Source organism: Sorex fumeus, unplaced genomic scaffold (genome assembly GCF_029834395.1).
Source record: "Sorex fumeus unplaced genomic scaffold, SorFum_2.1 ptg000131l, whole genome shotgun sequence".
Taxonomy (NCBI): Eukaryota; Metazoa; Chordata; class Mammalia; order Eulipotyphla; family Soricidae; genus Sorex; species Sorex fumeus.
Genome location: NW_026606188.1, coordinates 5760582 through 5786023, shown reverse-complemented (window position 1 = coordinate 5786023; position 25442 = coordinate 5760582). Strand labels below are relative to the sequence as shown.

Genomic DNA, 25442 nt, shown 5'->3' with positions numbered 1-25442 from the left:
ACTTCATACTTACTCTTTTTACCCTCCTTTCCTCCCTCCTTCCCTCCCTCCTTCCCACCCACCCTTCATCTTTTTCTTCCTTGGCTTGCTTCTATGGAATCCAGGGCCTCACACATACCCTTAAGCCCCAGCTCCACTCCTAATTTCCTCTTTGAATATTCCTTAATATCTGAAAAGGAATTAAACAGAATTTTCAAAACAATGGATGTGACCTAGGCTTTTCTGAGCCTCTAAGAGACCCTGCACAGATAAGTCAGGTTCCTACATAGGAGAGGAAGATTCAGATAAACAGAAGAGACACTCTGAGTTGAAAAATTAGTTTGAACAAAACTTGGAGATGAGAGCAAGCATGCAAAAACAGTGACAGGGGCTGGAGAGATAGTACAGTGGATAAGGCAGCTGGCCCAATTCTGATCCCTAGCATCCCATCTGGCCCTGTGAGTACTGTCAAGAGTAATTCCTGAGAGCAGAGTGAAGAGTAACCCCTGAGTATCACTGGTGTGGCCCAAGAACAAACAAACAAACAAAATCCAACACCCATAAAGAGACATTCTACCGACTAACAGACACAGGAAACATTTCAGAGAATCTGAGAAAGGTAGTCAGATAGTCTAACATGATGAATGAATTGGAAATGAGAAGAAGTTAGAACTGATCTGTTTATATGTAAACTAAGTCAGCATTCTTCAATCTTATAACACCTGCTGATCTGCACCCGCCTTGCATATGGTCCAAGGACTGGCAGCTATAACCAAGGTGGCAGACCAGTAATTCCAACCTTTCTGCACCTGCAGACCAGCAGATGTAGAAATGACAAATGCAATCTTCTAGGAAGAACACTTGTATGGATTTGAGGAGGAGGATTTGATGGAGGTCAGGAGGCAAGAGTGTCTGGAAACACCAGAAGGTACCTCCCCCCCCCCCCCCCCCCCCCCCGCTCAGCATAATATCCAAGGGGAGAAACAGTAGGCATCTGTCCACTCACCCAAACAGCCCATATTCCCATATGCATGCCTATGTCTGGAACATATACTCAGGTCACTATTGTCAGCCACAAATAAGACATAGAGGATGCATTAGTCAGCAGATACACACAGCTATCCCACTCTCTTCAGAGTCTGCAGCATGCAAAGAAAATACAGGCAAGGACTAAGTAATGAGATACTCCAAGTCCAATTCCAATAGTGAAGGCACCTCTAAAAAGAGCCCTAAGGTGCTATCAGAATATTGGCTTTCTTTGAGAGGAGGTGTAGGGGAGGCAGAAAATGATCAGGAAAGGCTTCTCAAGGCAATTATGCTCGGGCTGAGACCTGATAGCTGGGAAGACATCATCAAGGCAAAGAGAGCACACAAGGACATGGCAGGAAACAGCTCTGGGCAGAGACTCTACGTAGGAATGCTGGTATGAAAGAAACAAGTGGAGCAGCAATTCCACTTTTGGGCATCAACTATAAAATCAACTGTAAAATCACTCTCCCAAAAGGACATATGCAAACCATTATTCATTGCTGCACTCAGCAATAGCTAAGATATGGAATCAATGCACTGTGAAGATGTAGTGTATACCACACCCCAAGGGGCCCTGCCCCGGCAGCTGAAAACCTCCAGAACTCAAGTGCCACCACACTCATGGCTATTCTCTACAGGCTCGGGCCAACCCCCACCCATGAGGGAACCCCCGGAAAACCCAGGCATGCAGGATTTTGTGACTGAAAACTCTGGGTTCAACAGGACTCTGAATAGAGATCCTCTGCCCATACCCCACACACACCTCCCCTGTCTCCGTTGACTCAGCAGTCACGTACTTAAGCCACCTCTGGCTGGCGCCAGATACTCTTGTCATCAGGCTCCATCCAGATCGAATGTTCTTCTCTCCCAGAAGGGAGCATAACATGACGCTCACCATAACCATGCTGCTGGACCCGTGCCAGGCTATTTCACTCAGGATGCCCCAGAGGTGGGCAGGTAAGAGCCTATACTGCCCAAGGGACCCAGTCCTGGCAGCTGAAAACCTCCAAAATTCAACCACCACAATGCCAATGGCCACTCTCCATATGCTCGGGCAGAGCCTCGCCCATGAGTAAAGCCATTACTGGACCGCTCGGCAAAATTTGCGGCCACACAACACTTCGTACTACACACCCTACCCATACTCCAAGAGTACCGCACCACTTGATGGGGCTCAAAGTAGGAGGGAACCAATCTCAGAGGAAATTGTTTTTTACATATGTATTTTACACACACACACACACACACACACACACACACACACACACACACATATATATGAAAGCACACAAGGCTCAACTTCTAATAACATGTTAGTGATCTCTTATACAAGGGCTTAATGGCTCCTGGGTGAAATACAACAATCCTCATCCTTTTTCCTCTAAGGATATTTTTTTTCTATCGTTTTCAGTGTTTTTTCATAACACACAATACAAAAATATATTATTTCGGTTCTGCTTTGGGCCAAGGATTGAGGTTCGGGATGGAAACACCCAAAATATAGTGGTGGGAAGGTGTAATGGTGGTGGGATTGGTGTTAGAATATTAAATGTAATGAAATATTGTGAGCTATTTTATAATTTAAAAATTATTAAATTTTTTTAAAAATGATGTGGTATATATTTACATAATGGTATACTATGAAGCTGCTAGAAAAGATGAAGTCATGCAATTTGCTGAAACCTGATCAGAACTGGAAGATACCATGTTGAGTGAAGTAGAAGAAGGCGGAAAAACCCAGGATAAAACACACACTTTATCTGTGGTATACAGAACAGTGGATGAGGAAATGTATTGTAATAAAGGGGGGATTCCTAGGTCTCCCTTGACCTCAATTTTCAGAGAGGAGAAGGACAGAGAAGGAAAGAAATCAAGGGGCAAAGTAGAGAAGAGAAGGGGAGGTAATGGGTGACCAGGCATGAGGACTTCACTTACACTGGTGATATGGGTGAGTGAAATAATCATATATCCGAAACAAAGATTCAACATGAAAACATGAGATATAAGCTGCAAACACTGGAGCTTTGTAATGTGCCTGTCAAGTTGAGAGGTGGGGGACAGGGCACAGGGCTGGAGGCGGGAATGGATATTCCATGGAAACAATGATGGAGGGAAGTTGACACTTGTGGTGGGATTGGTTGTAAAATACTGTATGCCTAAAGCTCAACTATCAATAACTCATTAATAATAAGTCATAATAAGTCATTGTTCAACCTGCTGTTCTATCTATACCTAAGAGCAGAAGGAAAAGGTAGGCATAAGTTCTAGAAAGATCTATTAATCAGCGAATACTCACTAAGTACCTTCTCTGTTTAAGATATAAACAATTGTAAAATCTTATCACACCAGAAGGTTGTATGTTCACGGGCTCACTGGATGGCTCTTTCTCACCGCCTGCATTCGGTGCTCTTGAGCCCTGTGTGTGCCTGGATCAGAACGGCTGTTCTTTCTCTCAAGCTTGAGCCCCTCTTGCTCTGACTCTCTCCTCCCTGAGCTTACCTCTTAGTTTACATAGCAGTCACATAAGGCGGTGACATAAAGGTGGGTTGAATACTGATGAATCAACAAAGAGAGGTAAGACCACTTCTCCAGGAGATTAACTCAAGGATAAACTCTCATCTACAGAGACTACTCTAGATTACTAGGGGATCCGCTCAAGGGTGGGATCCCAACAAGGGTGTGTTCTTCCCTCAGTAATCTACTTAAATAGTTGTAATAAATCTACTTCTAATATTTCTAGCAATGTCATTCTGTATGAGCACAGTAAGAGATATAAATTTAGTTTGGTCCTTCCTGAGAACATCTCACTATACATTCCGCAGTCCTCAGGCCAGGTTAATCTTCCTAGCTCCAGCAGGATCCTAGTCTCGTTGGTACTTACTTTTGGATCATGACAGCATTTGTCCATGATCATGCCCTCAACTTACAGTTGAGTATCGTGGAGCTTTGGCCTGGCCCATTTCGATGCCAGGGCAGCTCACCGCTTGCCCTGGGTCCATTCAGTCCCTCGTCGGGACCCTGCTTTTGGGGTGCTAGGAACTAAGGGCAACTGAGTCAATAAATCAGATGCCCAGGAGTAAATATTATTCGGAGTCAATCAACTCCCAAGTTACAAAGCATAATATTAACTGTCTTCCTGTGTCCAAACAAACAGAAAGGACATTGCTTACAAGTTCAGTGTCCTTAGATGGGTGTGACCTGATAAACCTAAGCTACCTGAGGAAGGACAAAAGAGTGTTATCCTACAGACAATAATGTGAAAATGGAATACTATGCAGCTTCTAGGAAAAATGGAGTCATGAAATTTGCTTATACATGAATGGACATGAAGAGTATCATGCTGAGTGAAAAGAGTCAGAGAGAAAGGGACAGACATAGAACGATTACCCTCACTTGAGGAATATTTAAAAAATAATATGAGACTAATGACCAAAGACAGCAGAATGAGGGCAAGAGGACTGGTCCTCTTAGTCTGAAGCTTCCACAAGTGGAATAGAGGCAGAGGGGGTAGCAGATAGAGCAGAGAAGAGACCACTGACAGTGATAGCTGAAAATGATCATTCTGGAAAGAACTGAGCGCTGAAAGGAGGTAAAGTGATATTTACGATAATCTTTCAGTAGCTGTACTGCAAACCACAATGCCTAAAATGGGAGAAAAAAGGACAAATAATTTTGAGGGAATTAGATAGACCCATAGTAAAAGAGAAAACATTCTGAACATAAAGACTGAGATAATATTTCAAAAGACAACAATGGGGTGAGGCAAGGAAATCATAACAGGCAGAAGGAAGTATAGCAGGGAGCACTGTACTAATCAAAGGCATCTACTCAGAGGCTAACACACAAGCTAAGTGTGGGAGAAAATGGGTATATTCAGGAAAGAACATGAAGATCATTAAAAAAAACTCATCAATGCAGAGAGAGGCAACAGAGAAGAAAATGAGAATATCCAATAGCACTGGAAATAGTATTTGGTCAGAATAGGAGTGACAGAAGACTTTTGAGTAGACCAGTAGTATTATCAGAGGTGAAAGCTTTTAAAAAAGTGAGATGAGGTGGAAAAAATTTTAAGACAGTTTTTAATTTATTATTATTTTTATTTTAATTAATCACTGTGAGATACGGTTACAGACTTAAAAATTGCATGATTATGTTTCCATGATACAATGTTAAAGTACCCATCCCTCCACCCATTCCCGTTCTCCATCACCAATATTTCCGGTATCCCTCCTGCCACCCCTACTCCCCACCTCTGTGGCAGGCACATTCCCTCTTTCTCTCTCCCTCTTGGTTAAGACAGTTTTCAAAGCAATGATTTTAAACCTTCTTTAACCTACAAACCAACATACATATACACAATGGAATACTATGCAGCTGTTAACGAAAGATGAAGTCATGAAATTTGCTTATAAGTGGACAGGTATGGAGAGCATTATGTAAGTGAAATGAGTCAGAAAGAGAGGAACAGACATAGAATGACTGCACTCATTTGTGGAATTTAAAACTACCATAACATGAGACTAACCCCCAAGGACAATATAGACAAGGACCAGGATGACTGCTCTATGGTTGGAAGCCTGCCTCATGAGCTGGGGGAGAAGGCAGCTGGGATAAAGAAGGGATCACTAAGTCAATGATGGCTGGCGGGATCACTCAGGATGGGAGATGTGTGCTGAAAGTAGATAAAGGACCAAACATGATTGCCTCTGAGTACCTGTACTAAAAACCATAATGGTCTTAAGTAGACAGAAAGTAAGAGGGAAATTGTCTGCCATAGAGGCAAGGAGGGCGGGGGATGGTGGGGTGGAAGGGATACTGGGCCTGTTTGTGGCAGAAAACGTACTTTGGTGGAGGGATGGGTGTTCGATCATTGTATGACTAAAACTCAATTATGAAAGCTTTGTAACTGTAGTTCACGGTGATTCTGTAAAGCACTGTAGCACTGTCCTCCCATTGTTCATCGATTTGCTTGAGTGGGCCCAGTAACGTCTCCATTGCGAGACTTGTTGTTACTGTGTTTGGCATATTGAATGCGTCACAGGTAGCTTGCCAGGCTCTGCCGTTGGGGTGAGATACTCTCAGTAGCTTGCTGGGCTCTCCGAGAGGGGCAGAGGGATCGAACACAGGTCGGCTGGGTCGGCTGCATGCAAGGCAAATGCCCTGCCCGCTGTGCTATCGCTCCAGCCCTTTGACTTATGAATGCATAAAAATTTAAAGCAAGGGCAACTTACTTCAGTTCTCAGACTTTACAGCATGAAGTTAGCATTGTTTGGCAAAAAAAAAAAAAATTGTAGTGGTGACTCAGTAACTGTCAAATATGTAAAAAGCAAAACAAAACAAAACAAAAAAATCCCCTACAGATCAACTACACTGTTCCATGACCAATGGTTGAAAGCTACAGGCTTAGAGCATACAGCTCTGCAACCAGTTCAGTGGTTCTGAGTTCACTCCTCCCTTAACTCCCATCTCACGCTACCACCTAAATAAAGGGACAAACTACCTTTCAATATGGCATCATGACTGAATCTCAGGACACCATGTTGAGTGAAAAAAAGGAGTAGACACCTAAAACTACGTTCTAGTGTGATTACATTTCTAGATAATTCTAGAAAAGGTCTAACTGTGCTGACTGAACGATCACTAGGTCCCAGAGGTTGAGGATCAGGGGAAGGAACAGGGGAATCACAGTGGAACCAAGAATGGGATCTTTGGAGTGAAGGAAAAGCTCATTGCATTTTAGTGCCAATTACACAATGACATATTGCCAACATGCATTGAATCGTACACTTGAAAAGTGAATTTTTAAGAAAATTCTCTCCCAGAGAAGCTAATAAAATCATGTAAGAGTTAAATAAGTTAGGTGGCAGCTGAAATAAAACCACTGAACTTATAAATGAGAAGCATGGCACATGGAGAATCCTGAACAATATTCCGTGAAGGCAAACAAATACATAAGTGTGTGTGTGTGTGTGTGTGTGTGTGTGTGTGTGTGTGTCCAGTCTGTAATGGCTGGGAGCAGGGAATATTTTGGGTATTAAAATAATTTCCTTTCCATGGAAAACATTTATCCAACTATTTTTTTCTTGGATATTAGGCATTGTTTTGGTTCAAGAGATTTATATTAATCACATTTATATTAGTAGTATTGGGCTGGACCGATAGCACAGGGGGTAGGGCATCTGTCTTGCACACGGGCGACCCGGGTTCGATTCCTTTGTCCCTCTCGGAGAGCCTGGCAAGCTACCAAGAGTATCCCACCCTCAAGGCAGAACCTGGTAAGCTACCCTTGACATATTCGATAAGCCAAACACAGTTAAGAACAAGTCTCACAATGGAGATGTTACTGGTGGTCGCTCGAGCAAATGATGAACAATGGGAGGACAGTGCTATAGTGCTACAGTATTTCTTCTTTCTTTCTTTCTTTCTTTCTTTCTTTCTTTCTTTCTTTCTTTCTTTCTGTGAAACACCATGAGGAACAGTTGAGACTTACAAATTTTTGTGCTTGGGTTTCAATTATAGAATGATCGAGTACCCATCCCTCCACCAGTGCCCATTTCCCACCACCACGGATCCCAGTATCCCTCCCACCCCCCATCCCCCCATCCCACCCTGCCTCTGTGACAGGGCATTCCCTTTTGTTCTGTCTCTCCTTTTGGGTGTTGTGGTTTGAAAAAGAGGCATTGAGTGGCAATCATGTTTGGTTTATACTCTACTTTCAGCATGCTTCTCCCATCCTGGGAGGATCCTCCCAACACCCTTTATTTGGTGCTCCCTTCTATATCTGAGCTCCCTTTTCTCCTAACATGTGTGGCTGGCCTCCAAGCCATGGAGCAAAATTTCTTGTATAAATCTCAGCCATTCTTGGGTTTTAGTCTCCTATTTTGTTACTTTATGTTCCCCAGATGAATGCAAGTGCTACAGTATTTCTTAAGTAAGAGAGAGGTAGAGATGGTATTTTGATGAAAAGTTGTGAAATGCAGATTTATTTCTGGAATGATAACAAGGCAGATAGAATTTATATTTTTCCACTTAACCCAATAAATAACATAATGTCTAGAAAGCAGCTGAATATTTGCATTTACTGCAATATGCAACAGTTTAAATACAATAAAGAGACTAGATGTACATTGGTATCACAATGGTTACATAAGACATTTAGATAATGGATTGGAAATTGGTCTGTCAGACTGATATTTTGTGGAGAGGAGAAAGAAAAATTATCTAGAACTAGTTTATATTCCAATACTCCAGTAAAATTATCTTTAAAAATTCAAATATATGTGTGCTATCTTTGGATTTCACTGTGAACTTGAATATATCATGAAGAAAAAAGACTCATTTTCAGCCAATGACTTCCTTAACTGACGACCACAATAAAGAGATCATTAAAATTTTAATTAATGCTCTCCCTCATCACAGAATGTTCTGAGGAGTATCAAATCTTTATTCTCTCTAAAGTCCTTTGCCACAATAATCTGGAAGTTTTATTCTAAAATGAGAAAGAGAATCTCTTGGATCCACATATTTATGCAGTTCTTTTGGATAATGGATATGAGGGAGTTTGGGGAAATACAGATCGAGAAAGAGAGGAGAGGGCAAATATATAAAATACAGTATTTCAATAAGCTCAAAGCCTTCCCCCCAGTCTCAGACTCAAGAACATTAATTCACTGCTAGATTTGGCTTTTACTGGCTTCAGCGGTACTTTGAGTCTCTACCTATCGCAGAAACTTTTTGGGTCATCACAAACCAAAGTGAGAAAGGAGCATCTGTAGGTGGTGATTATATGAAATAGCTTACTTACTTCAATTGAGTCCTACCGCAGTTGACCGGAGGACTGAATGTCCCTGACAGTGGTCACTTCTGCAGTCTAGCTGCCTGTGCTGCTGAGCTAAATGACAGGCAGGAGGCAGGCTGAGATATACCTCTGGCAGAGTCAAAGAATTCAGGTTGAGGAGGCTAAATTTTCACTTTCAAGTCTGAGCTATTGAGGGCAGGAACTTAATTTCCTTCCCCCTAAGCACAGTTTTTTCCTTATTTGTTATTATGAGATTGCATTGTTATAGCAGCAGAAAAAAAATGAAGAGACTTATTTCTTAACTTCTAAACTTATGTGACCTCACACAGAAACCTTTTTGATGCTTGTGATTACCCAGGCTTCCCAATATGTAAATTTCTTAGATCTACTTTGTTTGCTTCAAAGTCTGAGGCAAGCATATGAAACCACAACAGCGAAATAGCTGTGCACAAACACCGCCTTAGCACTTATAAAAAATACATTAAGGTGATAAAATTAATATTTAACATGTCCAAAATGGGAATCTAAATAGTATAACAACATCAGCTGTGAAAATAGTGAGGTAAACAGAATTTCTATTTTCATAGTTGGAAGAAAACTATGGTTCAGTACAGCTTACCCCAGAAAATAAATTCTATGTCCATAAATAGTGACTGCAGAACTATTTTTATAGTATGCTGCTGTTTTGGTTCAACTTAGTTTTTGTAACAGAGTTGCTGGTTTTATTCATATTCCTTTTCAAATTAAAATACTTCAAACAATCCAAAGCTTTTCAATCATAAACAAGGCTATTACACAGGGTATTAAAGCGTTAACTGTGTGCACATCTGAGATCTATAAAAGGAAATACTCTGATCTCTCGGAAACATCGTTTGCCCTTTGTAAATCAATGTTGCCATGGCAAATGTTTTCTTTTAATACTGGATTAGTAGGAGGTGGGAGTCTGACACAACACATAGCAGTAAGAACTCACTGTTTTTATGCACTTCCTCTTTAAAATTGCTTCAACATTTGCTGGATGGAGTGACTTTCGCAGGCAAAGATAGAGCTATTCGTTTAATGGGCACATCAGTTTTGTTCCTTTATACATGATTAAGTAGAATACATTATCTGTGAAAAGCAATCTATGCTTTGAGGAAAAAAAAGTGCATTCTGCACTTTTGCTTAAAGAATGCAACGTCTTCATGTGGAATGGTTCCAAATGCTCCTCCTGAATTGGGTTATTGAAATATTAATTCAGACTAGATAAATCTGAAAATAAGTGAAACAAAGAGAATTTTTTTTCTAGTAGCTAATAAGTGTGAAGAGGACCACTTTTCTTGCTAATGCGGAAAGATATGCATGGCTGCCTTCCACAAATATCTTCAGACTGACTATAATAGAAGAATGACCCCCTACAAACCCAGCTCTATTTGTTTCCAAACGTGTACCAATTTTTTTCTAAATTCTTTAATTAATCAGGCTCTCTTAATAGCACTGTTGCAGAGCAGAGGAAAAGAAATTAAAAATTTATCAATTAGAGGCAGTGTGTGGAAAAACCCGAGAGATTACTACCTCATTAGGGGTTCGCATCAGAAAGGTAAAGCATGTGTTTTATCCATACGCCTTTTGTTGCTGATATTGTTTATAGATTTCTTTATTATTCTTCAACAATTACAAAACCATCCACGATCATTTTAGTGATGCAATAACTTTGACACATGCAAAAAAAAAAAACTATCAGTCTCGGCTTTTGCAGTCTCTTCAAGGAAACTATTGCATATGGCTCTCTTCTCTCCCTCCCAACTTCCTCCAGGCACAAACATAAAATGTGTCACTGGGACAGTGGTGAGAGAAGTGGACACTCTGGTGGACAGTGTGGTGCTGGGACATTTTATGCACAAACTGTGCATTCATGGTACTGTAAACCATGGTTTCTACAATTATATATAAATATGTAACCAGACATGCATCTAGAGATTTTGCTATGATTTTATTAAAATGGGCTCACACACTGCGGGCAGCTGAAGTCTGTTTCTCTTATTCAGTAAGCAGTGGTAAAACTTATGGACAAAGTACAGCCCCATTTCAGTCTTTCACTTATCACAATAATAGTTTATTGAATACTGACTCCCAATATTTAGGATACAGGTATTTTTACTTTGACAATAATCCCAAATGACTCCCTAAAAGAATGTGTGGAAGTTCATTCTTCTGTGCAAAATGTGTTAGACTCCCATGTTTTTGTGAAATGAATGCATGAAAAAATTATTCGTTTGATTTATAAAATAATAATATATAAGACTATGAGCAGAGTGATACATTTTTCATTCTTTCAACTTAATATTCCTTCTTTTCTTGTGACTTGATGTTTCAGTGTCTGTGGAAACTCTTTTATGCCATGTATATTAGTCTTTTATTGTCGTATGTGTTTTTACTCTGTTTTTATATTAAAATAATTCCCTATTTTAAAAGTTTGTGCATGTCTACAGAATATTTTAAGCTTTTCACAAATATTTTTTTAAGTTGCTGGTTTGTTCTTTTTTTAAATATCTTCTTCCATTATTTTTGTATAGCTAAGTATTTCTAGAAAATCATCCATATCCTTAAGATAAAATTTACTAACACAGAAGTATACAAAGTGGTGACTAAAGTTTTCCTTTACCGTTTCTAGTAATTAATAACATATTATTTCTGCACTTTATAAATATTTAGGCTTACCATGAGATTAACTAATAAATGCTTGAAAGAAATAGCTTCTTATATGAGTTATACTTTTTATTTTTAACTTACTTGATTGAGCTTTTACCTTTATCGATGACTCTTTTTAATTGATTTGATTGCTTTTATCTCACTTAGGTTGATTTTTTTTTTGTGAGAAGGTTGGTTTTTGGGTCACACTCAGTGGTGTTCAGGGCTTAAATTACTAAGGCCGAGCTCAGGAGAACATCTGGGATGCCAGTGATCAAACCTGGGTTGGCTGTGGGCAAGGCAAGCTCCATACCCACTGTACTATCACTGTCACTGTCACTGTCACTGTCCTCCCATTATTCATCGATTTGCTCGAGCGAGCCCAGTAACATTGTGAGACTTGTTACTGTGTTTGGCATATTGAATACGTCACGGGTAGCTTGCCAGGCTTTGCTGTGAGGGCAAGATATTCTTGGTAGCTTACCGGACTCTCCGAGAGGGCAGAGGAATTGAACTCAGGTCAGCTGTGTCGGTTGCGTACAAGGAAAACACCCTACCCGCTATGGCCCCTTAAGTTAAATACTTTCATAATTTACTTTTATTATACATATTGATTGTGAACAAAATGTAATGCCATCAATTTACCTATGAGTTTTTCTTTAGCCTTAGGGTTTTATTATCAAATATTTTTCTTTATGTGACTTTCTATTCATTTGGTAACAATTAATTTCAATTCTTACTTTGTTTTAGGGTTTGTCTATACTAGTTCGTGTATACTAATTTGTGTATACTAAGGTCTAAGTTGCTAAGTTTTCCATGCTAGCACTCCATTTCGAGTTTTACTGATTTTTCATATAGAACATGGCTAGAAAACCATCATAAAGTTTCTTAATGCCTAGTTGTGTAATTTGTTTTCTTTTGTTTTTGTTTTGGGATCACTCCTAACAGTGCTCAGAGTTACTTCTGGTTCTGTGCTCAGAGATCACTCCTGGTAAGCTCAGTGGACCATAAGGGGTGCTTGGAATGGAACCAGGTTCAGCCACTTGCAAGGCAAGCACCTGAACCACTATACTATCTCTGCCCCTTTATGAGAATTTTAGATGTTCGTTTCCAAATATCTCTCCTTACCCAGTGAACTATATTTTTTCAAATCCAACTTTCTCCACAGAGATTTTCCTAATGAATCAAAAGAGAAATGTAGATCCTAATATTCCTCTGATTTTGGAACATGTGTTTCAAATAATGTGTTCCTGACAGCCTCTTAATGCTCAATTCCATCCTCTGCAATTCTTTACTTCAAGTATTCAGAAACATTAGTGTCTTCTTGCTATGTGATATAATTCCTTATCTCACCCTATATGGCATTGTAAGGAAAAACCAATATAGGATAGTATTTGGAATGATAACAACAGTATAAGTAATCTTAAAATTATGATACTTCAAAATACATAGTTGTTATAACTACTATAATGATACTAAATGTAACAACTAGATGTGCTGATCAGTATTGGGCTTTCATTTAACTGCAGTCTTATCAGAAGGAATTTACATTATCCCCAATATATAGATGAATAAACTGAGACCTGTTTGGGATTAAGCCCTATCCCAAGACTTTGCAGTCAGCAAACTAGAGGTAGAGCTATAGTTTTGATTTTTTACCTCTATAATTACTGATTAGGACTGAGGACTGAGACAATACAGAAGCAGTATAAGACTGCAGGAAAACAAAAATTTTGAACCAGAGATTGGGGCACAAGTGCCTATGGAAAGTTCTTTGACCGTAATCATAGAGGGGTCGTTTCTGTTTAAATGGGATCTCCATGGCTACTGAACTGAGCACGATCGTGAGGAACACAAGGAAACTAGAGTGATCAGTTAGGATAGCTACTGTAAAAATTCTGGAGAGAACACGGTGCTTTGGGAATACTGAAGCAACAGCAATTTTTTCTGGGGTGTGAGAAAGAGGACTTAAGTAAGATTCTAGTGTGTTTGGCCCTGGGGACTGGCTATTGACTCAAATGGAGAAATAAGATACACAATATTCTAAGTAAAAAAAAAACCTCTGGTTTCTGATCATTTACTTATGGGGGGGGGGGAAATAAACAGAATAGGTAACTAAGGAACAGAGATCAAAGTGCTGTTAACCTTGCATTGGCTTTTTCATTCTCTATGTTGTACAAGTCAGAAGACATAGTTCATAAGACGCCAAAGGTTAAATCCATTTATTAGACTAAATGGCATATGCAATGGTTTCGATCAGGAAACTACAGCCCATGGGCAACTGCCTGTTTTAGTAAATCAAGTTTTTTATTGGAACAGAGCCAGGCCGTTCATTTCCAAACCGTCAGTGCTGTTTTCTACTAGAGCAGTTGGAACTGGAAGCCAAGGGCTCACAGCGCAAAATATTTACTGTCTGACTCTTTAAGAAAAGATTTGCAGATATCTGGCTTGACTGTAGTTTCGAATCATTCAGAACTGCAGTAAAATTAGCTTGAGTTAATTGCAAGGTACCTTTAATAACGAGATGAACATTCTGCTTGAATTCAGATGATCTATTTTCCCATGGACATAAAAAAAAAATTTAATCAAGGATTTAGGATGAAAAAAAAGGATTTAAGATGGATTCAAATAACCTACATATTTTTAATACAATTTTATATTAACGTGCATATGTATAAAATATTTGCATGCTAACATACTTGACAAATATTTATCTGTGTGTATATAAGTTTATGCATATATATTAAATATATTTTAGAAACACATAGGTAATTTACAGACTGGCAGCACAATATTATAAAATAATCTTGAGATGCAGATTCAAGAGAATCTGCACTTAAATCCTTGTTCTATTTATAAGATGGTCAGGTTATTTAATTGCCCTGACTTTCAATTTCTCATTTAAGAAAGGAGAATAATAAGATCTTGAATAGAGTGTTATGGTAATCTAGGTGACTATTTATATACTTGATATTTCAGTGTTAAGTAGTGACTGCTCAATATGTTTTCTGCAATAAAGTTTTTTCCTAGATTTTTTTTCTAAACAAATAACACTAAACAAAAAGAACTATAAATCTATTTGATAAAATAATCGTAAGGGAATCTCATACTAGAGCTACTTTTTAAAATGTTCTCCAAAGCGCATTAATTAAAACATAACAAAAATTATTTACAAATAAAGTCTCCTCTATAATTCTCTTTCAACAAGGGAAAAAAATCACTGGTACATCTTTTCAGCTCTGCATACAGATATGTGACATGTTTAAGTTATTATCACAGGAAAAAAACACTGCTAAAGATTGATGTTATCCCTAAATGGGCATTAAGCAGGTTTTATTAAGTATAAAGAGGAAGCATCATAATTTAAACTAAACAATTAGCAGTAAACTACATATGACTTTAATTTGCCATTTACAAGATCCATTTAACATTTTTGTATTCTAGTTAATTCATATCATTGAACCTGGTTGATGAAGCAAAGGGTCATTTACACAAATAACTACAACTGGTGATTTTGACATGTAGCATCTTAAATAATACCAATCCTGAGCTTTCAAAAAAAGGATATGAAGCTAACAATTTAATGTGAGGCAGTTAAACGAAAAACAAGCCCAGCTACCATCCTTTTAGATAATCTCTGGATTATCATTTTCCCTACTAGCTTCTCCATTGGTAAAACAGATAATATTTCTTTCTCTGTTGGGAGAGGAAGAAGAGGGCTAGAATTTTGATCTTTCTTCTTGGTCTGTGTTTTTCAGAATCAATGTACACAAAATCTATAGACACTGTCCAAGTCTTTCTAAACAAGAAAGTTAATACTCTCGCTCTACTGAGGGCATTTCCTCATATTCCTCCTTCAATGGAAAGATCGGCATGCTCCATTCATTTCTGGTAAAAGAATACACGGAGGGAAGGAAAAAGGAACATGAAAAGCTATACAACTCATACCCATTTCGAGAGCTAACTGAAGGAGTGCAAACAAGCTCAACCCACGAAGTATTCTTCCTAGTAACCCACACACAGGCAAACCAGCAGCGACTGTTCCCTGGACTCTCTCCCACTGTCTCTCACACTCTTAGCCCCGCAACACTTACTCTGACCCAGGAAAGCTTCTCCCTGCCAAAAGGTCTGGCCTCTGAATTGGTTATTCCCAGACTGGTGCTCAAAACCATCAGTCATGGTGGTTCTGGTGCAAAGGATGAGAAGAGGAGAACAGTGGACCGCAGGTCAGAGAATGAGAAAAAGGAGCACAGAGCCCCACCTCAAACTTCCCAGAGGGAGTCACAAGTCTAGGGTCCTGGAAGACCAATTTGAGAATTGGGTGGGAATCTGCTCTAGGAATGGATCAGCCATTACCACGACGTTTCCACCAGGAGCTTAGCTTGACTCCTTTGAATGCATGTGATTGATAACATATGGCCAGGCCCCCTGAAAGTTGCTAAGATCACAGATGAATGTTCTCCTAGGGACAGGGAAAATTCACTGGAAATCAAGTGAGGCTGGCAGGGGACTAGAGAAAAAGGACTGTTCAAGGGTGGGTATGTGGGGGTGAAGGTGGGGGGATTCTCTCTTTTTATTTTGGGCCCAAGAGAAAATTTTGAATTAGCTTTTTAAAAAAGTACTAACATTAGGACATACCAATAACTAGAGAGAGATCATTGAATAATAACTCCCAAGAACCATAATTTAGTTTGGCAAAGCATCTTTTTCCCACAGTCTTTGCTAATTTTGTCTGGAATTCTGAACACTGAGGAGGATAATTCTTCATGATTGTGGACCTGAGAGACCGTGCAGTGCATAAAGCATGTATTTTGCAAGTGGCTAACCTGGGCTCTATTCTTGGCCCTCTGTAGGATCCCTCAAGCATCACCAGAGGATCCCTGAGCACAGAGTCAGGAATAAGCCCTGAGAACTATTCAAAAGCCACAACTAGATAATTGGACTAAGAATGCATAGCTGGGGCTGGAGCAATAGTACAGCGGTCGGGTACCTCAGTTGCCTTGCATGCAGCTGACCCGGGTTTGATTCCCAGCATCCTATACAGTCCCCTGAGCACCACGAGGAGTAATTCTGACTGCAAAGCCAGGAGTAACTCCTGTGCATCACTGGGTGTGACACAAAAAATAAATAATAGAAAAAGAATACACAGCTGTCATGAAGTATATATAATAAAAGTCACTCAAAATCTAAAATTCTGTTTCACTTTAACTGAAAAAAATCGAATTTAATATGCATTCTGAATGTAACAGAAGCAAGGTAACATAATGATTCTGCATTTAAAAATGCCTGTTACCATCTGATAATCCTGAACAAATGTTTAAAAGAGATGTGATGATTGATGATGCAACACTGACTTTTTATTAAAATTTATGTTTGGAGGCCATACCTCATGGTGTTCAGGGTGTACTCCTGGCTCTGCACCCAGGGATCACTCCTAGCAGTGCTCAGGGAATCACCTGGGATGCCGGGGATCGAACCCCGGTCAGCCACATGCAAGGCAAGTACCTCTGGACTATTGTTCCAGCCTCTGTTACATTGATTTCTTAAAAGGGTATAGAAAAAATGGACTATAAGAGTTAGGTTCTGATTGTGCGTTGTGACAAAAGAAAACATGTGTTGGAAACTGCCAACTTAGGTTGGAAAAACAAAAACATTTAATAAGCATATAGCAGCCTTTTTCTGCTCTGGAGAAGCCTGAGTTCTCTCTTGGACACAGACCATGATTTCTCTTTCTCTCCCCTTTTATCTCCCTATATTTCTTTCCATACCAATTATTTTATTCCTTTCACCCCTATACAACCAACCTCCCAACAAAAGAGCAGCAAACAGTTTAATGCTTGCTGACATTTAAGAAAAGAAGCAAAGAGAAACTCCACTGAGAATATCTGAGGGAGGGAGTTCCAAGGGGTGCTTTTGCATTTCTCTAGCAATTCTCAGTCAGCAGGCTGGTGGTTCAATGGCAGAACCAAAGGGTGTGGTGCTGTTATGACTCTGCAGTACTAAATGAGCCAGGCTCACCCTGCTGCTAACTCAGAGGCCTTACATGGGGAATGCTCAAGGGATACAGTGGGGCTGGCCATCTCACTTGGGTCCCACGGGGTAAGTATAAATTCTACCACCCTATCCCATTTCCCCAGCCCCTGCTGGAAGCTTGTGAAAAAAAAAAAAAGAAAAATGTAGAAGTATTTTCTTCATTCTGTTTTCCTCTCAATAACTAAATTATTTCAGCACTACTTTAAAATGAGTGATAAAATTCAGAATTGTTCCATTTCCTGACACTGCTGGTGACTGATATTTGTGTTAGGAACACAGAATTCTTACTGATTTCAAAGCCAAATCTGTGAATCCTCAAAAAACAAATAAGGAATGAGACAAGAATCTACATGAGGTTCAGAAAGGGAGAAGGTACCATTCTGTTGTTCTCAACCACCCTAAAATAAGTGTGCAAAATCACTATATTAATGACAATCTAACATATATGAACGAAAAGAAATCCAATAATTTCTATTTCAAGCTATCAGGCTCTGTTGAAGAGACAGTACAGAAGCCAGGACAACCCGTCCCCCAAATCAAGTTGCTGGGTTCAGAAAAAAAATTTAAACTTGAAAATTTCTTTGATTTTTTTTACAAATTAATTTACATTATAAGTTCTTCAGCTAAGATTGCAGAGAACTTAAGATGCACAAACAACAAATAAATTCTCTAAACTTTGGATTTGAAAGTACTCACATTAGGGAAAATTGTTTTAAATAAGATAAACACACTTTTAACAAAGTTCTCAGCAAAGTGAAGGAATCAGTCTAATTACAAACTAATATAAAAATAAATTAGGATCCACATTAGGGAAACTATATGTAAGAACTTAGGGAAGAACACTGATTTCAACTGTTCCTTCCTTCTTTAGTCATAAAATCCATTTTATTTTTATGTTTTGTTTTTAAGCTATACCTGCAGGTCCAAGGGTTATTCCCAGATTGGTGCTCAATGGTACTGACACTTCTGGCTTAGCTTGGGGGAGGAGGTGGTGCTGAGGATGGAATCCAGGTCTCTCAAGGCAAAGCATGTGCAGTAGTGCCAGGAGTTACCGCCTTAAATCATAAGGTACATTTTTAGGAACAGTGAAATCATGCAATTTACTGCAACTTGGATAGAAATGGAGGATCTCATGTTAAATGAAGTTAGACAGAAGAAGGAAGACAGAGATAACTAGTTTTAATTTCAAGTCTGAGAAGAGGAAAAAGTGAGCTCACTTTGATGATAAAATGGGTACTGTAAGAGATCATAACCTACTCTCCCAGGCCTCAAGGACCAGGTTTAAGGGGAATGAAGGTATTTTTGAGGGGTGGCAGGGTGCAGTTCACCTAGCAACGCTCAATTATCACTCATGGTGTGAACAGGGGACCATATACAGTGCCAGGAATCAAACTGAGGTTGATCACATGCAAGGCAAGCACCTTAATCCCTATTCTATTTCTCCAGTCCCATTTTTTTCAAATGTTCGTCATTATTTTATCTTTTTTCCCTTGGCTTTTAATTTTTACTTCTTTATTTTTATTGACTCACACAGTGAAGTGAAAGGCTCAGTTACAAAGCTGTTCATGATTGGGTTTCAGTTATAAAATGCTCCAACACCCATCCCTTCACCAGCCTACTTTTCCCACCACCAATGACCCGTTTCTCTCCTTCCACCCAAACTGAAAAGGTATTTAATGACTCCTTTAACGTACGCAGACAGTCTGGCCAAATAAAGCACAGCAGAGAGGTCTGACGCAGCTAGATCAAAGCTAAATGTGTATTCCTCCTTCCCCAGTCCGGGACTGTCTGTGTTATAGCTATCGCTAGCCTGGCCCACTGCTGCAATTGCCCCGCTCAAGTCATGCCAACAACCTTCATTTTCTAAGGCAAGAACTTACATCAGATTTACTAATAGAGCATTCATTATTGCCAAATCATAAGGCTGATTTTATAATAACTGTTGAGATAAATTAATTTTTGAACTACGAGACCAATGAGGGAGAAAAGTGTGGGGGGGATGAGTGGAAACAAACTTATGGGGAAGGAAAGAATTGGGCTTTTGGTGATGAAATTAATGTGGAATATGCACAGGTTTATTTTTAGTGACCCACAACTGAAACTTACAAGATAGCTACTTCAATTTTTAAAAACATAGTTTTTAAATTTAAAAACAAATCTAACAAATGAATATACATCTTTAGCTGATTTGGTCTGCTTAAATTAAAATACAAGTCCTGATTTCTCAATTTCTTCTTTCTTTAAATTTTCCAGTTTTCTTATCTTTTGTCACTTAAAAATATATTTTTAATAAGACCTGGGTGCCATTCTTGGCACAGAAAAAAAAAAGAAGGAAAAAAAAAGGAAAGGAAAACATAAAGTACAGCAGGAAGGGTGCTTGCACTGCACGCAAGTAATCCAGGTTCCAACCCTGGTACCACATATAGTCCCCTGAACCCCACCAGTGAGTGACCTCTGAATGAGCCAGAAATAAACCCTGAGTACTGCTGAATGTAACCCCAAAACCAAAAGAAACAAAAGTCTTTTTTGCCTTTTTTCCCCCTCTGGAGAAGCCCATTCTCTCTTGTACATATTTGTCTCGTTCTCTCCCCTCCTACTTTTTTTAACTAAATCCCTTTAAGTAAAAAATATTTTGCTTCATTTAAAATATAAATGGATAAAAGTTCATTTTTTCCTTTGTGTCTTTCCTTATTTTTTTCAAATTTTCCTCATTCTTTTTCTTACATGATTTTTAAAATATTCTGCTCTACATAGTTACTTCCAATTTTTCCCTTAACTTTTGTTCTTAACTATTCTATTCCTTGAAATTTTAGAGGGCTCAGCTCTCTTTATTCCCTTTCTTTCAACTTGTATTTATTTCCTCTAATCATTTTCTATTTTTCCCTCCCCTCCCCTCCCTTCCCCTCCCATCCCTCCATCCCTCCCTCCCTCCCTCCCTCCCTCCCTCCCTCCCTTCCTGTTTTTGGGCCATGCCCTGCAATTCTTAGGGTTCCTCCTGACTCTGCTCTTAGGAGTTACTCCTGGCAGTGCTTCGGGGGTCATATGGGCAGCTGGGTGAGCCACGTGCAAGGCAAAGACCCTAGCCACTGTACTATCACTCCAGCCCTTCTTTCCCATTTTTTTCTTTTTCTTTTTTTAATTCCCCCCTCCTTTTTTTTAAGAAGCTACTAAAGTTAGATTCATTGCAGGTTTTTTGTTTGTTTGTTTGTTTTTAATAAAGAATTCTTTCTTCAACAAAAATACTCAAGAGTACTGCAGTTCCGAGTCTTCTTCCCCATGAAGACCAAGTTCAGGAAGAAGGGCGTCTTGGGGTAGCTCTCACTTCCTAGGGATGCCCAGTACAAAGTACAACTAACCATTTCTCATAAAGGCTTCCCAGGTATCTAACATTTGTCAGCTGGATGGAGTCAGTAAGAACTAGCCTGTGGCAAATAGAGCAAAAGTGGAAGGAACATTCGTCAGTTGTCAGTTCTGAGCTGATCAGATACACAAAGGAATCACTTGCTCAGATAGGAGGTTTCAGTTGCAAGTGAAAGAAAACTCAACATGTGCAAAAGCCTAAAATAACTGAAAACTCCTAAGTGCACTGTCTCCAGAACACTCTATCCTCATCTCACTCCACTGCTTTCTACTGTATCAATTTCAGTCTAAGCCTGATTTCCCCATGAGGATTCAGCAAATCCTATCTTGACAGGCGACAGAAAAAGAGAAATGCTCAAGTTCTATGATTTAAGTGGGCTGCTGTAGGCCACACCTTCTCCTGAACCAGCGGTTGTGTCAGGGACTGAGGACTGTAGCTCAGCTCTGGGTCCTGACTCACAGCTCCTGGGAACCACCGTTTCGAGAGGGACAGCGACCAACAGATGCCCACTGCACAGGAAGAGAGGGGCAGCGAGCAGCAGATAAACACTGTACAGGAAGAGAGGGACAGTGACCAGCAGATAACCACTGCATAGGAAGAGAGGGACAGTGATCAGCAGATGCCCACTGCACAGGAAGAGAGGGACAGCGACCAGCAGATAAACACTGCACAGGAGGAGAGGAGCAGCTACCAGCAGATGTCCACTGCACAAAGAGAGGGACAGTGACCAGCAGATGCCCACTGCACAAGGCAGATGGCAGGCAACCAGATGCTGCTTCATGAGGCAAGGGTGACCGCAGACAATGCCAAACAATTTACTGTAATTTCACTTCGTGCGTGAACCTATTCTGATCATTATACATTGTAATAAGAAGCCGACATACTGTTTTATTAAAAATGGAAATGCAAATTCTCTATATTCTTTTAAGACTATCTGTCCTAATAAAGTCAACCATAATTATTATTATTGTTAAATATACTGAATGTTTGACTATAAAATATTAAGAAAAGCAAATTAGAATAACAATCCGCAAGGAGACTGAGAAAATGATGATATTCTTGCAGGAAAACACTATTTAATGACCAATTAGTGAATTTAAAAAAAGTAGAAAGTGACTTTAAACAAATATGGCTGGGGTCTGACAGGAATGGAAGAAACAAAGCAGAACCGGCTTTCTTCACAGGAGAGCACCCTCTTCCTTGGCTCTGAGTGCTAATCTTACCACACCTCTTCTGATGAAGTAGAAAGTTTAGGAATTAATGGTCAGGACACTAACAACATGAGCACTCAGGAAAGTCACCTGCCTAGCTGGCCCAGGACAGGTGTGAATTAGTCTCAGTTCTTAACAACACTAGTCTTTCATAGCCAGCTCGATCTTAAAGAGACATTCAAATACATGAAGGTGGATGTTTTGTAACCCTCCCAAAGTCAAAGTATCTACTCTGAGTCTCTACACATTCTTTGCAAAGGCATTCTCCCCAATACTGAGGATCCCTTCTCTCTTCTCAGTCCTTAAATAAAGGAAAAGAAATGAAAAAGAGAATGTTATCTGCATCAGTGACTCATCAGCCACCACAGCTCCACAAAATCCAGGTCCCTGCAGCCCTTCAAAAGGAGAAACCTCTCTCTTAATGACACCCATAAATCCCTCACAGCTGGGCTGCAAAGCCTAATTAATTCTGGTCTTTTTTATGCTTAATGAAACACCTCACACACATGACAGTAGGTGGGTTTGAGCTGCTTGAAAAGAAGGTACTTAAAAACAAGCAAAGTCCTAGAAATGCTTCTACTGAAAATTCTCTCTCTTTCCCTCTCTCTCTGTCTCTCTCTGTCTCTCTCTCACACACAAACACACACATTTTTTATGAGCTCTGTCATTATTTCTTCAAATTAGATTTCTTCTAACAACCAAACTGGACAAAAGAAAATGCATAACAAACCACTTGTATGAACAATTTTCTTAAATATTTAAGTACAGGATGATTTTTTTTCCCAAATTCTTGACAGCAAACATGCTTTGTTTTGCAACTTGTGGCGTGATCTCTAGCATTTAAGCCTGGCCATCTCTGACACACAGCTGCCTGGGATCATTCCCCTCTATTAGAGCAGCTCTTCATATTTCATACACACATGCTGCACCAGAGGCTATTATGCCACTGAGAACTTCAAAGTGCAAAATTTCAAGGGCTGCTGTTAAAACATAAATAACAATAAGTGAAATACTATTTTAAGCTATGTAACTGAAAGATATGTCATGAAAGACGTACTCTCCTTTGTAATACTTACTTTTTCTTGCCCTACCTGAGGATTCTCTAAAGCAAATGCCCACTTTTAAAGAAATGCCCACGGCCACAAGTGCATTTCCTTGCCTTACTCTGAAGCTGTAAAGAAAACAATGAAATTTAAAGCTCCTCTCACCTGTTTAGGTGTGATTCCAGGCATGCGGATATCCAACGCAAAATCTGATGAATCAATAGGAATGACTGGCCTGGTGGTGCCAAGACATTCATTGGAAAATGGTCTGGTGGTTTCTTTGAACCTGAACAACAATAAATCACAATTTCAACAATGCTAACCTGAAAAGAGAAGGAAGTTTGTATGTATGTATATGTGTGTGTGTGTGGGGGGGGGGGGGGCTGGGGAGGTGCTACCCTACGACCTTAAAGCTTTGATTGTGACCTAGTATTTTTAATTCTGAAACTTGTGATGACTACAGGATGATCTAGTACATACTCAGAGTTGCATCTTTATCATTCCCGACCAATATAAATCCAACTAATAAAAGATAATAAAAGCAAGCAATCAGGCTGCGTTTAGTCGACCCCAGAAAATCTCCATCACCTTACATATTTATTTCTAGCTAATCGGGCACAGTTAATAGGGACATTATGAAAGACAGTTTTGTAAGGGCAGAAATATTTCAGCTATTACCCAATCATTTTTTTTGAAACTCTTTTATGGGTGCCCAGTGTTGCTAGCCAGCCCCAAACGTACAAGGCAGCAGCCAGAATCCTGGGAGTCGCGCGCGGGGTGAAGAGTCTCCCTGCGCCCGCGAGTGCACCCTGCGCGCGGAGACCGGCTGGGCACGGAGTGGGGCGCGCGGCTGCACGGGTACTGCCCCCACCCTGCTTATTTCCTACTTTTCCCACCGAGCTGTTCTAACGAGCGGGCAGGCTTGGTTCCTTCGGGGATCCTGTGCGCGGGCGGGAGCGCTCGGGCGGGAGCGCTCGGCACGGTAGAAAAATCCCCAATTTGGAGCCGGAGTGCCAGCGCCCGCGGGGCTGGGCTGTTCCTCCCGGGTGCTGCGCGCTTCTCTGGAAGTTGCTCTGCCCACAGGGCAAGGCGGCCCGGCCCGGTGGCTTTTCCTTTCCGCGAGGCCCGGGGTCCCCGGAGCGGAAGCACCGGCCGGGGAGGAGCACGCCTCCCTCCCCCAGCACCCACCCCGGCCGGTCGCGAGGAGCGAGCACCCACCCAGCCCGGGCCGAGGAGGGAGGTAGCCACCCAGCCCGGCTCGGAGGAGCGAGCACCCCCAGCCCTGCCGGAGGAGCGAGCACCCACCCGGCCCCGGGTCGAGGAGGGAGCGCCCCCCGCCCTGCCCCGAGGAGGGAGCGCCCCCCGCCCTGCCCCGAGGAGGGAGCACCCCCCGCCCTGCCCCGAGGAGGGAGCACCCCCGCCGCCCGAGGCGCGGACTCACCGCGGAAGCAGGGCGCGCGGACGCGCGGGCAGCAGCAGCAGCAGCAGCAGCAGCAGGGGCAGGCGCGGGCCGGCCATGTCCGCGGCGGGGCGGGCGGCTACTGCATGGCCGGCGGCGTCCTGCGGCGGGGCCGGGGTCCGCGGCGGGGCCGCTCCCTCTAGACGGCGCGCCGGGGGCGGCGGGGACGGCTCTGGCGCCCGGCCGCGTCGGGGCTCATCCCGAACCTGCGGGGGGAAGCGAGCGGCGGCTGAGCGGGCGTGACGGCGCTCGCGGCGCTGCGACACGTCGGGGTGTCGCGGGCGTGGGGGGGGGGGCGCTCCGGCCAGTCCCGGCGCCCTCCGCCCGCCCCGCCGCGCCGCCGCCTCGCCCGCGCCCCTCCCACGTCACCGCTCGCGTCGCCGCCCGCCCCGAGGACCCGGACAAAGTTGCTCACGCGGCCTCCGGCAGCCGCGCGGGGAGGGAGCAGTGGGGGCCGGAGCCGGGCGCGCTCGCACTCGTCCGTCGCCGTCACGGGACGCGCCGGGACTTGGACAACAAAGGCGTGTTCCAGCAGAGGTGGCCGCCGAGCCGGGACCGCTACGCCCGCCCGGCCCCGCCTGCAGCGCAGTCCAGGGACCCCCGTCTGCACGCTGCCCTGCCCCCTCCCCCGAGGAGTCCTGGCTGGAGGCGAACGACGGCTTCCCCGGGAGCCCGCACCCTCCCGCCAAGCTTGGAGATGAACAGCGCGACACGCTCGGACACAGTGGTCAGGGCTCGGCGGGCCCCCAGGTGGCTTGTTCAGACCCGGCGTGTCCACGACTTCCGGTCAGCACGAATGAGGAGCCAGGGACAACTAGCCCGCCTGCTTCCACCTCTTCTAGGAAGGTCTCCGCGGGGC

General features: G+C 41.8%; 1 protein-coding gene across 9 annotated transcripts in view; it reads right to left on the bottom strand.

Annotated features, from left to right (window-relative positions):
• The window catches only part of PAM (peptidylglycine alpha-amidating monooxygenase), a 199178-nt gene extending 174417 nt beyond the window's left edge, over positions 1-24761 (bottom strand). For 2 of the 9 annotated variants that reach the window (XM_056106594.1, XM_056106595.1), the window contains exons 1-2: positions 24566-24761; positions 23290-23410 (exon numbers count right to left, since the gene is read on the bottom strand). In XM_056106594.1, coding sequence (XP_055962569.1) covers positions 23290-23410; positions 24566-24642 — 198 coding nt within the window. In that variant the 5' untranslated portion in view covers positions 24643-24761. Of the gene's footprint in view, positions 1-23289; positions 23411-24565 lie in introns of those variants that run through there. The other 7 variants (XM_056106600.1, XM_056106601.1, XM_056106592.1 and 4 more) reach the window with 6 other exon arrangements.
• Positions 24762-25442: the final 681 nt, after the last annotated feature.